Genomic DNA, 18,239 nt, shown 5'->3' with positions numbered 1-18,239 from the left:
TTAATAAAAATCATTATCAACCACATCAATGACTGCCACACAGTCCATCGTTGGTCAGCTGACTAACCCCGCGTCTTTCAGACTGAAAATCTCTCTAACGATCAGTGAAAAGTAAAAACTAACGAAACGCCGTGGAAATAATCAGCGCGTTTGAAGGGAAATTCGTAATTTGGCGCCGGCTTCTGGTTGACGAGACGAAAAAGGTGTTGAATCCGCATTCGTACTTGTACATAATTGCGGCAAACTCTACACCAGTTTGGCGAATTAGACGCGCCGACGAACTCGTTGCAAATGTCAAAATTTCAATTAAAAATACACTGGTTCTAACAGACTCGCATAATGGCAGCGCGCGTTAAGAGCGCTCTAATTACTCTGTACAAAGATTTATACTCTATGGCGCCGCGCCACTTCGTACTCTATGGCGTCGCTCCACTCCGTACTCTGTGCTCGATAGTCTATACGCTTTTGTCGTCTCGATGGTTTGATGGTTTTTACACACGTGTGGTCTAATTAATGAGTGTTACTTTCGCGTCTCTTTAATGCGAGTGTGTCGTTTTATTTCGGGTTTTTTAATTTGTCAACATTTGCTTGGTGAGAATCCGTAGAGTTTCTTTTTTATTCTCTTAGTTCCGATATTAAAACGACAAGTATTAAAGTTTGAATACAAAATGTTTTACAAATATAGGCCTAAACGTTCAAATTTGTATTTTAACATTTTGAAGTACGCAATGTCTTTTATGTGCAAGTATCGTAATTAATTTCAGTAGAGAAAAGTTAAATGAATATGTTGCTATTGCGTTATTTTAAGTGAGTTATTAAACATAAGGGAAAAAACAGGATTCATGCAGGGCTATGTTTAATTTCGTAATCTGTGAATAAATACTACAATATTTCAAATTACATTTTGTTCGGTAGCCATACACATAGATTGTATAATTTCATTTAAATGAAATAACCCTTTCTTAATTTTCGCATTGTCCAAAGACCTATCAATAAAAAACCTGGACATTTAACACAATACGTACAACTTGTATATAGATATTTTGAAATGTCTAAAAGCGCATTATATAAGATTCGCTATACAATTTCCTTAGTGAAAATGCAAATAGGGCTAGAAGTTTATGTACAATATCATAAAGAGCGCTTGTGTGTAATTGTGTCACCTTCAAAAACAAATTAAAAACAACAAACTACAAACAACTAATTTAAATGTAATTTTTTAGCACATCGCCATGAAGTTATCAACAATATGTACGATAATATCTTTTCAAACAAAAAGTGCCGCCAAAATATTTCATGTTTGAAAGTTATACAGGGTAATTGGTACTCAGTGTGACAAAAATTTTTTGGTGTAAGCACAAAGTAAATGCAGTGTGATGATGCATATAAAATGTTCCAAGTCTAAAAATTAGCTTCCCAAAGAATTATTTTATGTTTTTCAAAAATAACTATGTTTTTAAACTTAATACAGCTATTTCCCAATTACCTGTAAATGGATTTGAGTATATAATGTCATTTTCGTGTTCTACATTAAATTTTGAATAAGAATAATACAAAATAACGGGGGGTCAGTTGTAAAAACTCCATTGTAAATAGATTCAAAGATAAAAATTAAGATGTTTGATAACAATTCATAAAACATTGGCCAATTGCATTTGTACACACCCTGTATACAAGAAAGTGTCGGAATATGTTAAAAACTGCGCCATTTTATAAGCTTTCCAACCATATGCTAAACCATTGAGCTTTATGTCTGCTTATGTACGCTTTAGTGGTTTGAAGACTACAAAGCATGGTGTTTTTGACATTTAAGACATAGAAAGTCAGCATGTATGTAATGCAAAAGTTGCATTTTCGTTTCAGCTTGAACAGTAAAACAGTAAAAAAATTCCCTGTTTTCTGGCATTCAAACCGCTAAAACAAACGAAAAAATATCTAAACCTCAATAGTGTAGCATATTGTTGGAAAGCTTATAAAATGGCGCAGTTTTTAACATATTCCGACACTTTCTTGTATACAGGGTGTGAAAAATGCTATTGACCATTGTTTTTTAAATTTTTAACAAACATCTTAATTTTTATCTTTGAATCTATTTACAATGGAGTTTTTACAACTGATCCTCTGTAATTTTGTATTATTCTTATTCAAAATTTAATGTAGAACACGAAAATGACAGTATCTACTCAAATCCATATACAGGTAATTGAGAAATCGCTGTATTAAGTTTAAAAGCATGGTTATTTTTTAAAAACATAAAATAATTCTTTGGGAAGCTAATTTTTAGACTTGGAACATTTTATATGCATCATCACACTGCATTTACTTTGTACTTACACAAAAAGATTTTTGTCACACTGAGTACCAATCACCCTGTAGGAGCATTATACCCTAAGATATGTTTAGATAACATGATAAATTATATCTTTCACTGACGTAAATATCCTTTCAATACAGATAAAATGAACAGACGATTAGAAGATAAATTGTACGCAAACGCCGTGTCAGTTTGTCGTAGTAAACACTGGGATCTGACAGCAAGCCGCAATCGTACCTGATTATTTCCACGGATTTGTCTTCGCCGAGATATCTATCTTTTTATTTACAGCTGATTTCGGCCTTTTTACAGCTGATTCGTCTATCTGATCCGACGAAATCTGGTAATAGCTTTATCGTCCGAGACACGCACCTCTGCCTGAGAAACCTGGACTGAATGTAGAGTTTATCGTAGAAATGTCACACTTTTTTATAATTAATTGTGCTAGCTGATTTGAAATAGTGTATTGGTTTGAGAAAATATCAATCATAAAACTATTGACAAAAGTATTCAATAATAGTAAAGTGTTTGTATTATAATTTGGTTCGATAACGCACCCTGCAGTTATTTTTATAGTTTATAATTAATAATAAATATTATGACTTAGACTCGAATCCCAGGATAATTCTAATGTGTAACTTCAGAATTGTACTTATAACTATCATACATATTTACTCTTTTACTATTATTATTCTCTTTTACTTTTTACCACTGCCGAAATGTCATCTTAAACTGTGTTTCAACTTAATCTTTTTTATCTTTTCAATTTTAGGTGGATATCAAACATACACATAAATTATTTACCGGGGACTTTAGGGGACTAGTGGTTATTATTATGCTTATCAATTGAGATGGGGACGCCACCTAAACCAAATATGAGTGAAGGTGGGTGTGGAATGAAGTTAGATGCTTTGAGAAGTCAGTTGTCAGCTGTTCCGATGACTGGTCTTAAAATCAGGTTGATGCTCCTGAAGCACCGTGTTTAATTCTCGATATTCACAAACTGCTTTTAGCTGTGGCAATAACTATATAACCCTATGATTTAGGGCCCACGTTAATTTTAGATTTACAGTATTTATCAGGCAAAAGTTTAGGTCTACTACGCGGCGATAACTGCCACCTGATAAAAGCTGTTCCTTCACGAAAGCCAAACGATAATTTTAATTTTAATACAGTGTAATTAACGATACTAAAATCATATTAAAATAAATGTGGATTGCTAGTCACAAAACACTACTAATTAACTTAGTTAGTAATAATATTTAGAGGTTTACGCACATATACTGGGAAACGTTTGTCAAAAGTTTGTGTAGCGTAAGTTTTAGGAACATTTTAAGTAACAGATTGAGAACTACTATATCCTGTTCTGTAAATACATATAAAATAATATTCATGTCTCAAAATAATTTCACTTTATAATTATTTTCAAAACGTGTCTTCTGAAATAGTATGCAACATGAGTCGCATTCGCTGCTCAGTTCAGTATAGGTTAGCGTTCGCGTAGCCTACATTATGTGGAGGGCCTCGTACAGAATATAGCGTGCGTGCGTCCAAAGAATTAAATCCGACGAAGGTTTTGCATGTCTTGCCTCTAGAATAAAGTTACTTCAATAATTATAAAATCAATACAAGCTAGAGCAATTACTAGCTGTGTGTGCCCATGCAACCCTTCCCGCCCTTTCCACCGACTCCCGCCAGTACATTGTTGTACTTGGCGATTACGTCACTAGACAAACAGCTGTTCTCATCGATTGTTTTTATTGAGAGGGTTGTTTCGTGCATTTAAAGCGTGTGTGGACATGCTTGTAGTTGTAGTTAGGATTTAGATTCATGGTAATGGATATTTACAAGTATGTAGTCTGTTTAGTTTGGTATGTTTATTGCGATGATAACTTCATGTGCAAAGTTATTAGAGTGATAGTTATTGTAACTTCTAAATATTCCTTTTAAAGTACCTTTCTTACTGCTCAAGATTGAATTTATGGAAATTGATTTCAGAAAAGAACAGAAAATGGGTCGAAACTCATTTTTAAAGACCATTATTTTTTTTTTTATCATATCACTAAATAACTTCATCAGGGCTGTACACGTACTGTGGTTAGGTCTTAAGCCAGACTGAAATTGGGTAATATATTTTGAGAATTTCTTTATTTGAGCTATCTTATCTAATATCTTTGACATATCTGGTAATATTAAGATTGGCCTTAGGTCTTATAATTTTCTTACCGCTGTAAGTTTGGGTCCATTGTCTAGTGATTATCAGATGGGTAATTGATTTTATCGCATAAGGACTTACAGTTTTTATAATTGCAATAGAAATTCCATCGCTGCCCACTGTTTTGTTACTTTCCGGGATGAGGTCTCTCAGCGCAATACGCGCCATGGAAGTCTCCAACTTCACTTTCAAAAAGATTGGAAGGAGAAGCTTCTCGTACTTCGGCCCAAAGCTGTACAACGACCTTCCCTCTATGAAAACTTTATGCCTTTCCATCTCTTAGAGTTAAAATTAAAGAATTGTACACGGACGATTAGTTGTTATTTAGATTGTTTTGTTTCTGTTTTATTATTGTTTCTATTCATTTGTTTGTTAGTATAGTTTTTGTTACTGTATATGTAGTTTGTATATAGGTACTGTGTATACTGTATATGACGAGAGTTGTTCTGAAAAGCATTTATCTCTCGTAACTCTCTTGTGAAATGCCACTGGCGTATAAAAAAAGCATTTGTACTGAGAAACCCTTGATCAATAAAGACATTTTTATTTATTCAAAAATGTAAAAACTAATATTTATCACTTCTTAAATTTTATGATCAATAAAACCAAACATTGACACCAATAATTTGGTAGTGCCTTTTAAAAATGCATTACTTTTTACATGGCTTTAAAGTACTGTATATTTTTAGACACTTCCCCTCCACCCCCACCAACGTAGTTGTTCAACTTACAGCTGGTTTGGTCACGCACACGGAAATTGTTCCTACTGTGTGCTTCCTACGCGAACTGAACTTGTCCTACTGAAAACGTAGTCAAATACAAACATCTTCAAAACAACAGGAGGGTTAGAAAAGGGCATGAGTATTAGGTGGACTGTTAGCCAAAATTACTGCATTGATTGGAAATATGCATCCTCAAAAAAGGTTTGAGGGATTTTTTCTTTCGTATAATACCACTGGTTATACGAACAAAGACTGTTATTAAATTAGTTCGTGTAAATATGTCTTATGATGATCGTATCGTTTTATTGTCATATTTAATAATTTCATCCATTAACATAGCATTGTTGTAAAAAGCAAGTTCAACAATGAAAACAGCTGATTTAAACGGAAATAATAAATGGTGAGGAAATACTAACGCGCAAATTGGAGACTGATTGAGAGCAAGTAAAAAATAATAAGATAGTTTTTCTTTTGCTCGAAATTAGAGCTTTGGAAACGATTATTTTCTTTGGCACAAGGTGTAATAGAAAAGAGCTACTTTATATACGGAGTGATTTAAAATATTACCAATTAAAAGATCAAAATTTAACACCGGCCTTGTTACAACAATTCCAATTAGCTATTTTAAACTAACCACCTAGCCATGAAATTAACGCACAGGTACATCAACAGCTGTTGGTAGATTATACGAAACATGTGGCTTTATTGAGGTTATAATAAACATATGGATTATACTGACCAAATACAGGTATAATGGGATTTACCTCTGATTTCACCACCGAGAAATAGGTACTATGAATAAATGTAAACCACTCATCTATCACTACATTTAAACATTCCTTCAGAGTAGACAACAATTTGGATATTTGAAATGACAACGGGTCTATTAAGAAAATTAATATGTCCGCAATATTACAGGTTTGAAATATTTGTTACCTGTAAAACCCTTGTCATGTAGCAGTCCCTAGTGTGCAAAATTACTAGGTATTCGAGACTCCAAACTGTCTAGCATTTTGAAACGTAGTACAACACCAAGGTATCCACAACCCAATCATCGTAATCGTACATTAGATACATGAATATCCCTGCCACAGCAAACCAACAAGCTAAACGAATTTCCATTTACCTGGCTCGATTTTCACTTAAATATTTCCTTAAAAATTTCAGGATATAGATATAGAATTTGAAGTTAGTAAAGTGGTAAAGTAATCCTTATCACGTCTCATCTTTGGAGGTTAGGATTGAAGAGATCATGACTATGCATCTAAGTCCTCCACTATGTCTTTGTAAAGATTTATGTATATTCAGTGTTTGTATTTGTCGAAATTCTATCCAACCGACAATATCTCAAGTAAGAGATGAAAAACAAAAAGTTTAGCTTAGCCTAGGACTGCCGATAATGCTCCGGCGTAGAAACGTAGGCCTCCAGAATAAATCAATTGGATCGTAAAGTAAACCTTAGATTATAACAGTCTTTAATAACAATCCAGAGGCTATAAAAAAAATAACCATGCTGCTCCGCAGCGTTAAAGTAAATATCACATCCGACAAATAATTAAATTTATGATTTTTGATTGAGTAATACAGTATATTGAGCTTAACTGATTCAAACGTTCAATGGCTCAAATTAAAGCCTATAATTTTCTGATTATTTTGAGTCTAAAACATATAAAAAAAACATAAACAATACTGGAGCTATTGATTTTTAATCGTAGAAAAACCTTATAATAAAAATAATTTTTATGATGGTTGATCACCTTGCGTTTGCTTGAAACTCGTCCAATTTGAATAACTAATAGCTAAAATAAAAGCCGGTAATTCACTGAAGGTTCTTAGACGAAAATAAGTTAGCCTATATAATTATAACTGGTGAAATACGTCTTAAAATGAAGTAAGAATTTGAAAATTGTACTATTCATAGAATAAATATAGTAAATAAAAATTGAAGCAATATGCTGTTTATGCACAAGAGGGAAATGTAGTATTAATTTCTAGCTTAGTTATTAGTGCAGTGTTGACTGATAGGGAATAGCAGAGTATTTTGCCTTATATTGTGGTACCACTGATAATTTAAAAATTAGCCGTTAGATAGGTCAGTGGAAGGTCAGCACTGGGCTAAGTTTGTTGAGAACTCGTCGACAAGGTACGAAATTATTTTAATTAATTTTAGATTTAAGTATTATTGAAAATTATGTTTTGTGATTATGTTTTACAGGTCCCCTAGGTTCTGTCAAAGAAAGATTTTAGTTTTAGTTATTAATGAACGGCTTATAACGTAATAACCAGTTGAGTCCTCATGTGATTTTACTCTAAATTTTGCTTATTTTATCCTTTTGAGAAATATTTAAATAAGTGGCTATATTAATACCTAAATCACTGTAACTATTTGATGTCTTACGAACAATGTTTTACTAATGTTTAATAATGTTTAAAGGGTCAATATTTAAATAGCCATGTGTTATTTTCAGGTTAGACCTTGTTTAGAATACATTTTATTTGTATATTGGGTAATGTTTCAGACGAGATTCAAGGTGAATTAATTACCTTATATACTGCCGTGGTGAATGTCAATAGCTATGAGTAGCAGTAAGAACAGCCCAGGGGAGCCTAACCACTGATTATGTCACAGTTTAAAGTAAGATCCACACATTTATTTTGTTTTGGGGTCTAATATAGCCAACTGTTTATTTAATGTAGTCTTATTTTTGAAGAAAGAATTTATTTTGGTTGTAACATGTCTTTTTGAATTTGAGTTCAAGTGAATAAACATCAATATCATTGAAGTGATTGGGATTTCCCATGCTACCTGTCTACCACTAAAGGATAGTAAATTTAAAGTTACAGCAAGATATACTATGAATTCTATTAACATTAATTACAAATCCGAAGTGTCATCAAAGAAAAACTTTTTTTTCTTAAATTGGTTTTGAGTGCATGTAGGCTACATAAAACCTCAGCATAAGGTTGTCTCCGACCTAATTAATAAATTTCCAAACTATTAAAACCCACGGACTATTGGTGGAATGTCTTAGGGAGTATAAAATAAATCAAATTTATGTTTTTGGTCGAGTAATATAGTATATGAATATATGCCGATGCTTGATGTGTAATCTATTCGTGCATACCTTCAATTTGAGACCTCAATCATGAAAATCGGTCGGGTAGAAGAGCCAAACGAACTTTGAAAAGAAAAGCCAAATTTAACTCCCGTAAGAAATACATGTGGAGCAAATTTCGTTTACGTATAAGCCGAGCGGGACTGTAGATAAATATATGCCGATGCTTGATGCGAAATTTGAGACCTCAATCATGAAAATCGTTTTTTACGCTCGGAAAAATCAATGTTTTAAACTATACAAGATAATTGTAATGCGTACTTAGGTTTTCTGCTCCGGGAAAATAAAGTGTGTTTTCTCAAACTTTAATAGCTTATTTGATCGACATAAATCCCCAAACAAGCAAACTACAACCATTGACTATATATAATATTACAACTGTGTATTTATTATCTATACCAATTACATGGGAATTTCAAGTTTCAGTTTTAATTTTCTCAGTTACCATTAGGCGTGCAAAAACGCTTTAACATACTCAATTGTTTGTTTTTAAGATCTTAAATTTAGGTTCAAAACGAAAAAGACCAAACATTGGGAAAATCAATGTTTACCCCATAAAACCCCGTTCCCAGTCCAACCAAGTTAACAAAGATGGTTTACACGTTTGAGCTGAATTTAATAAAAATCTGTTGAGTTATCTTGTTAAGGGACAATTTTATTTATGAATGCGATATGAATGCCCTCTGAGGACATTAAAAAGAAAAAGTAGATCGGTCCCGGGTCTAGTTCTTACCTCGAGATCTACTTAGCTCATTCCCTATCTACGAAATTCCTTAATAGTACATATCAAATTATTTTAGAACATATTTAACATTTAAACTGTGTTAGAAGTTCTCTCTGAATCTCTCTGAATACTATCTACTGCCTGCCATTTGAGGATAAAATCATATGTTATTAATTGTTATGATCTATTTACTTTTTTGTTTACTTTTATCAGTTTTGTTCTCAACCATGTTAATAAATCATCAATTGTTTTTCATCTCTTTTATTTTGTAAAAACTAATCACTCATACTATCTATCATTAACATTATTGGTCCTAAATCGAGCCGGATCAGCAACATATCAAAACACTTGTATCTATATCACTGAAATTTTATTCATCAAAATTTATTTTATGTCTACCAAAATTTGAAAATTCATTATCATTATGGCATCACTGGAATCAAAAATAAAACTCCAAAAATCAAGATTACAACACCTGGAAAATGCTTCAGCCTTTTTCAAAAACAAAGATACATCTACTATAACTAAGGCTCAACTACAAACAAGACTTGAAGTTTTGGAAGCAGACTGGAAAAAGTTTGACAAAGATCACGAAAGGATCTGTGAGTCAAAGACCGAATTGCTAGAAAATCTCGACTATCTAAATGAAGACCACTACAGCCGCGGAAAAGAAGCTTACCTCATCAACAAATCGGAAATGCTGGACCTCCTTGACTTAGTCTCAACGTCATCTCTCCAAAATGCAAGTATTACAGAAATTAGTATATCCAAATCTTTTCTTAGACCAAAATTGCCTCAAATATCTTTGCCACAGTTTGCAGGAGATTATCAATCCTGGAAACCGTTTAGCGATCTTTTCGATTCTTTAGTAATTTCTAATCCTGACTTAACTGATGTAACAAGATTACATTACCTCAAAAATAGCTTGGTAGGCGAGGCTGCTCAGTTGATATCTAGTTTTCAAATCACTGAGGAAAACTTTATTCCAGCTTGGGAAAAACTAGTAGCTAGATTTGAAAACAAACGGGTCTTGATTAACAAACATCTAGATGACATTTTCAATATCCAACCTTTAAAACAAAAATCTGCCAAAGGTCTTAATCATCTGATCTCAACTGTAAATGAGAGTTTGGGCTCACTTAAATCTCTTGGCTCGCCGATCGATCAATGGGATCACATCTTAGTATATCTGACTGTTCATCGTCTAGATCCTGATACACACGAGGCATGGGAGCTTCACCAAGGCGTATCGACGGAACCATCATCGCTGCAAGACCTACAGACCTTCATCGAGGGACGTGTACGGGCTTTGGAAAACATCAAAGCCAGGGAAGTGTCTCACTCGAGTGGAATGGTAAATCTACCAAAACATCAAGGTAATCCTCAGCATTATCCAAACATCAACACAGCTTTGGTAGCTGAATCTAAACGAAAATATGTATGTAAACTGTGTAGTAATGCTCATTACATAGCATATTGCAAAGAGTTCCATACTAAAACACCAGATCAAAGGAAAGACTTCTTATCAAGTAACAGGTTATGTTTCAACTGTCTTGGCCCTCACTTGCTCAAAGAATGCCGATCTCAAAAATCATGTGTGAAATGTGGTAATCGCCACCATACATTGATTCATGACGTTGTCAGTAAACCTTTTGATACATCTAGTCAAATCAAATCCACTTATCAAACACCAAATCCACTAAATACGGAAAGAAAATCATCAAACACACCACAAGTTTCCTCAAATCACTCTCTTCCCACTGTAAATCGACACACAGTTCTTTTAGCTACTGCTCAAGTTGGAGTAATCAGCCCGAAAGGTAACAACATTGTATGTAGAGCTCTAATAGACCAAGGCTCCGAAATTTCCTTTATCAGCGAGCATCTAGTGCAGACTCTTCATATTGAACGCTCCTCATCCTCACTCTCTCTTATCGGTATCGGAGGAAATCAATCATCAACTACTCGTGGATTAGTGTCCATTAACATTGGGAGTACATCTAACGACAAAGTCATCTGTCCGTTAACAGCACATATTCTACCAAAACTCACGGCTAACTTACCTACTATGACACCAGGTAAATCTAACTGGCATCATATCAAGGAGCTTCAACTAGCTGATCAAGATTTCATGACCCCTGGATCTGTAGATTTGATACTTGGAGCTGATGTTTATGGAAGTATCATTCTTCCTGGACTTATCAAGGGTCCGCCTCTATCTCCTATCGCTCAATCAACCATCTTTGGTTGGGTGTTATCTGGGCCGTGTGGACTTTTCATCAATGACAATAAATCATCAATGTATCATTGCCTACTGGAGAACAAAGTAGATGATTTACTTCAGAAGTTTTGGGAACAGGAGGATTTTGCTAAAGATCCAGTTCAGGTTTTATCTCCTGAAAATCAAACGTGTGCAGAACACTTGCAATCAACACACTCTAGGACTGATAGAGGAAGACATGATGTTAAACCCTCACTAAAGAAGTCTGCCACAAATCCGGAATATGACAAACTCATCTGCGTGGAAACATTGAAGACCAATAGCAAAATTCTGCTCTCTTCCTGCCACAGAATAAAATTGCCCAGTTCCCTGTTGCAATTTGGGGGGGAGTATGTTAGAAGTTCTCTCTGAATCTCTCTGAATACTATCTACTGCCTGCCATTTGAGGATAAAATCATATGTTATTAATTGTTATGATCTATTTACTTTTTTTTACTTTTATCAGTTTTGTTCTCAACCATGTTAATAAATCATCAATTGTTTTTCATCTCTTTTATTTTGTAAAAACTAATCACTCATACTATCTATCATTAACAAACTGCAATCCAACTTTACATCCCAATGACGAATGTTGTGTCTGTGTACAGTAAAAACGGGTACTCTTTACCCCCCCCCCTCGTGCGACTGTGGGGGGGGGGGTGGAAGGGGGGCCATCAGCGATGTGAGCCTTTCATACTTTAGAGTAGACAAAGCATCCTTGTCATTACGGGGCCACTTGTCTTTATGTATGTTTCTTTGAGTGTGCTTGGGGCTTACGCGACAATACAAGCCCAGGTTGATACCCTGGACATGGCTAATGAGATTGGCTGTGACTTTTAATTTCACTTTTGAAATCATTTAGTTTGTTTTTATATATTTTTACTAAGGAGGGAATTTTTACGATTTCCAATTGTTAAAGTACTACCCCAGTTTTTTTTTTACTTTCAAACTCATATTTGTTGATAAAATATTGTAATCATAAAATTGGGAAAAATAATAACGGGGTAGAGAATAATTAATTTTTCTTCAGATCTGTATGAACACTAACAATTATGGCAGACCTACTGAAAGTACAAGCAGATTATGTAATGAAGTTACGAGGGTCTCATATACATACTTTCCTAGTATATAGATAGTATTAGTTTGAAATATCCTGGTAAAATCATTCTGAGCATAATTTATTAGTTTTCCTGATTTGTCGTGTTCACCATTAACTAACTATTTTTAATTTACAATGATTTTATAAATGTCGTTGCCAATAATTTGAAGGTCACGACTTTTATATAATTTTACATTACATTTAATATTTAGATTGAGTAGTTGGATCAGCAGTTTCATCCTTCGTCGTTATAAAATATATTTTGCCACAAAAATTGCTTTTCTGATACTAAATCAATTACAAAACACATAATTCATTCAATTACAGACTGCCTGTATGGCTGTATGTATAGTGTATACCTAGCTGGCGCTGTAAGTTTGTCAGGGTTTATGTAGAACAGAAGATTCACCCACGTATAGAGTAGGCCTACTGTACCTGAGGAACAGATCCACCGGAGCGCGGGGCGGGCGAGGAGGGCGGCAGACTCGAGGATGGGCTATCACAGTTGGTGGGCGGCAGTCGGAGCGTCTGCAACAGAAAACAGCTGTTTTAACATCAACTGTCTTAAATGTGTGGTGCATATTACTTGAACATAGGTTCAATCCCAATCTGGATCCATTCTTGGCCCAGATTTTGTTTGTCATTGGGCTATAAATTAAACAATTACACTATCTAAGAAAATATTGACATTAGATACAAGGCCGCAGTTTCAACCGATCTCTTGCAAAAAAAAAAAAAAAAAAAAAAACGGTTGCGTAAAATACACATTATAACAAAGCAAAATCATGAAATATTACTTTACTTCGAAATGGTGATCATACGAATCTAGGCATTTTAAACCTACATGGAGTGTAGGATGAGTATCTTGTAGTCTTGTTAGTGACTAAGGCCGACATATTCCTTAGACACAGCTGTTAATTAATAGCCCATACAGCCAATGCCAAAAAACTTACAGTTTATAGTGGAATCAGAACCACATTTTTGCCTTGTAATTAACGAATTGGTGTAATTCTCAGGATAGTACTGCGGATAGTCGTAGTACTCACTAGTGCGGACGTTAATCCACAGGGAGTATCGAATCCACAGTGCAAGCCTATAAATATCCACAATGTTAACTACTCCAAATGAGATGTTTACATCCATGCTGTAATAATCATGGACATGTCTTGGGTAAAAAAATCTGTAATTAAGTTCAGATAAGTATTAAAAATATAATTTTTTACTCCAAATGACATACTATACACTCTACTAACTCCACGGGTTTAAAAACTTAATTGCAGACACACATTTTATGACACAATCTCGCAATTAATTTTTTACAATCGGCGAATGTTCCGGTTTTCCAGTAATTTCGTCTTGTACGATCCTTGGGTCTCGTGGAGGAACTAGAGCGTGTCCGGGAGGAACATGAGGGTCTGTGACACTCGAAGAGAAAAGAAAGCAATTAACAGTGAATCAATGTCGTAGTGGTGGCATTCGCGGCCCACTAGACTGGAGACATTGAGTCTAATGGACCGATGTTTCCTGGGCCTTGTGCTGTATGCTGGGCCGCTAGGGCCGCTGGGGTGAGGTAGGAAGGAAACGTGAGGGCAACATTGGGTGTGAGAGTGGTTAGCGTGTCCTGGGTGTGAGAGGCGCTGCTTTGATTTCAGCACATCTACAAACTATATAGAAGATTTCTCTTGAAATCGTTTAGTTGAAGAGTCTTACAAAACCCTATTTTCATACAAATAAAGTCACTAGAATTGGTGACTCTTGGGTTGTGGATGGATCTCATAATTTTATATACGAATGAGAGACAAAACGGAACATCATGTAATTCAATGTGGTTATGCCATTATCTAAGCATAGCCTGTTTAGGACGAACCTCAGATTTCTGAGTTCCAATGGTCTAGCTACAGTGAAGATTTTAAAATGTCTGTTTTGGTATTTACGTAATTGACATTTTGGCAAGTCCATAAGACATGCAGACGTTCTTTATTGTATTTTGAACGAAACTAAGTTGGTTAGAATTTTGTGTGGTATGTTGACTTGAAGTAACCTTTAACGTGCAAAAATAAGAAACAACTTCAAGGGATCATATGGAACACTTATGTTATCCATTATCCGAGAAGCTACTTGATCAATAATATATTAAATCGAACCCAAATATTCTCACCATATCGAATTGAGTGTTTCCAATGTAAATTCCATATAAACATCATAAGCATGGACAAGTGTTCTGTTATATTTTTAAACCTCCTTTTATGGTTCCTCTTTCATCCAAAGAGAGTACAGCATCTGTTCCGATCTCACAGATCTACTACATCCATATAATACCCCCGCCGCAGCAAACCTGCAGACTAAGCGAATTTCAACTTGTCTGACTACATTATTACTAAAATATTTCCATGAATAAGACATATTTAGGCTATTCCCAATTTAAATAACATTAAACGATTTAACGAGTGCTTAGGTTTGCTGATACGGGGAAGGTAAAAAGTGTTTTTTGACCATACGTCATTAGTATTGGATAAAATTAATAAATTTGCCAAATTTTTAGCGAATTTCCCTATAGGGAAGTACCCCCGCTGCAGCAAACCTGCAGACTAAGCGAATTTCCATATGTCTGATTGGATTTACACTAAAATGTCTACTTAAAAATTTAATATTTATTTCCTATTTAAATAGAATTATTTTAACAGGTACTTAGGTTTGCTGCATCAGGGAGGGTAAAACTTTTTTTGTAAAATGTTAATAGTAAGTAAGAAATAAAAACATTTTCCAAATTTGATCAAAATATGTTCATAAACAAGCAAACTACAACAGTTTACTCATTCTCCATAAGAATAACATGGGAATTTAAAATTTACATTTTTTTTGAATTTTCTCCGTAACCATTAGGCGCATAATAACACTTCAATATACTAAATTATTTGTTTTTTTAAGCTCTACAAAATGGTTTGAAAAGATTTTGCAAAATTTTATGTTTTTTGGGTCAAAAATGGGAAAAACCTATTTTTACCCCATAAAACCCCCCGTAAACCCCCGTTGCCATAGTCCGATCATGCTGGTTCGCGAACTCGTTCGAGTTTATCCCGCCTTACACCTTCAAACCAAATTTTATCAAAATCGGACAAAAATTACTCAAGTTATCGTGCGGATGGACATATATATATATATATATATATATATATATATATATATATATATTCATAAAGTCAGCACCATTGTTGATACCTTAAAATGTGCTGCAATTGTTGATACCACTTTCCATCGTATATATTTTTTTATTTTGAATCCTACGTTACAGTGGATGGTATATTATTAAGTTTTATAAAAATTCAGACTTATATATTGTTATATATTTAGTTTATAGTCATGTATAACCAATAGTAATCAAAAGTTGATCTTCTTAAAAAATATCACCTCAAGTTGATACCTCGACCAATATAGAGCCGCCATCTTGCATTCATAAAAACGGCACCAAAGTTGATACGTTAAAACACCTGACTATGTTGATACCTCTTTCCGTCGTATATATTGGTTTATTTTAAAGCCTATCTTATGGAAATAGTTTTACTTCTTTGTCTTATAACATCTTAGACTGATACTTCCTTAAATGTTTAGTTTATAGTCTTTAATAACCAACCAATAGTAATCAAAAGTTGATCTTCTTAAAAAATATCACCTAAAGTTGATACCTCGAACAATATAGAGCCGCCATTTTGCATTCATATAAACGGCACCAAAGTTGATACGTTAAAACACCTGACTATGTTGATACCTCTTTCCGTCGTATATATTGGTTTATTTTAAAGCATGTGTTATGGAAATTTGTTTACTTCTGTGTCTTATAACATTTTAGACAGTTACTTTCTTATATATTTAGTTTATAGTCTTGTATAACCAATAGTAATGAAAAGTTGATATTCTTAAAAATTATCACCTCAAGTTGATACCTCGACTTGTATAGAGCCATCATTCTGCATTCATAAAAACAGCACCAAAGTTGATACCTTAAAACAACTGACTATTGTTGATACCTCTTGATACGACAGCGCTCGGCCGAATCTAGTGGCGTCCACGGGAACTATCGGCCCAGCCAAAAATATTCCGCCGCGCCGATCGTGGGATCGCGATTTGACTACCGGAAGTCCACTTCCTGTCTTCTTTTTATCTTCTGCAAACTACACTGAACGTTATTTTTTAATTATTTCTGTAGCTAAAATATGTCTAGCTGTCTCGCAAAGCCTTCGTGGATTTATGCTTAAATTTTCTGTTAGTCAACGTACATATTCAGTTTTTTTCTCTGCAATCCAGGTTTGTGCAGATAAATAATTCAAGCGTGTAAACGGGGATTTAGGGGACAACGTAACCACGGGCCTTCGGTCCCTGAGGTCCGCGGTTTAAATCCTTCTAATCACAGATATAATTACTTTTAGCTTGATGATGCCTAAACAGTTCCGTGGTGAATACAATGTCCTAATATGTAAATGTAGGACATAAAATGAAAAATAATAATATGTTATTATTTATCTAATATTACCAATTCGTAATAAAATCAAACTGTCCTTGATAGTGGTGTAAAATATTTAATTTTTTGAACTAATAATAATGGATTTAACAAATTGGAGTGAGCTGGTTTGGTTGTAGAACTCAAGGCTTCGATCTCGAGCATTTGGGTTCAAATCCCAGTAATCACCAATTGAGTTTATCTAGGTGATAAAACAATACATAATGTTACTTATCTAATTTTATAAATTCATGATGAACTAGGGTATATTAATTGTCACTAAAAGTGTATTCAATATTTGTTATTGTATTATAACTAATATTAATGGATTTAACAAATGGGAGCGTGCTAGTATAGTCCTAGGAGTAGATTGTGGGGCGGTATTGATGTTATGGGTTTGATTCCCCCCAATTACTAACCAACCCTATCCAATTAGTAAAAATTATTAAGACTCAACAAGCTAAAATTACCAATTCGTGATTAATAGTGCCCAAATAATGGTACCGTAAAATGGTTGATTTTATTCGAACTAAAATTAATGTATTTAACAAGTGGTAGTGGGAGCAGCCTGGTCTAGTTGCAGATCGTAAGGTTTCGGTCACGAGGTTTTGGGTTCAAATTCCGCCAATCACCACTGTTCTTTATCTTGGTGATATAAATGCTTTAGGTTATTCATCTAATACTACCAATTCGTGAAAAATGATAATACTGCAACTGTCACTAATAGTGCTGTAAATAATTGTTTTTTTTTTTATTATAACTAATTTGTATTGCTTTAAAAAATATAAGCGAGTTGTTCTAGAGCTAGAAGTACAGCGTGAAGCGTCTCCCAAAGTGTTGGGTTCAAATCCAGCTAATCTCTAGTACACTTTATTCAATTCACAAAAATATTAAAGTTTTCAAACAAATACATTATTACTAATTCATGATAAAGTATAACAGTGTTCTTATCATAATGGCATAAGTTACGGCATTTTATAATAACTAGGCTCAAATCCCTCCTAACACTAATGTTCTTTATAGTGATAATTCCCCTACTCTTTAGGCCTAGGGTGAATAGTAATGTGTTAACAGTTCTGAGTAATAGAGCCTGGCATTCTAGGGTATGATAAACAAATCGTACACAATAAAAAACCATTTCGTGCATTTAATAATTGTATAATAATTATAGTTAATTAATACTTAATACTTTATTCCGATATGGCGACCACACCAATGTAGGTATGTTAAGCCAAGTATGAATTGAAGCATTAAAAAACGAACATAAATATGTCATTCAGAAGTGAATAATACA

General features: G+C 34.1%; 2 protein-coding genes across 4 annotated transcripts in view; one reads left to right on the top strand and one right to left on the bottom strand.

Moving 5' to 3' along the window:
- The window catches only part of LOC128991046 (protein jim lovell-like), a 149,679-nt gene that overhangs the window by 17,420 nt on the left and 114,020 nt on the right, over window positions 1-18,239 (bottom strand). For all 3 annotated transcript variants that reach the window (XM_054413763.1, XM_054413765.1, XM_054413764.1), the window contains one exon: window positions 12,886-12,978. The gene's annotated coding sequence lies outside the window, so the exon portion shown is untranslated. The remainder of the gene's footprint in view (window positions 1-12,885; window positions 12,979-18,239) is intronic.
- Window positions 9,516-11,723, top strand: LOC128989390 (uncharacterized). Its single transcript, XM_054411280.1, has one exon. It carries the CDS (start codon window positions 9,516-9,518, stop codon window positions 11,721-11,723), a length of 2,208 nt encoding a protein of 735 aa, XP_054267255.1.

This window comes from Macrosteles quadrilineatus, unplaced genomic scaffold, assembly GCF_028750875.1.
Source record: "Macrosteles quadrilineatus isolate MER2022 unplaced genomic scaffold, UCM_ALF_1.0 Scaffold_3__2_contigs__length_128488019, whole genome shotgun sequence".
NCBI classification, from domain to species: Eukaryota; Metazoa; Arthropoda; class Insecta; order Hemiptera; family Cicadellidae; genus Macrosteles; species Macrosteles quadrilineatus.
Note: the sequence above shows the minus strand (reverse complement) of the source record. Positions and strands in the feature narration are given on the sequence as shown.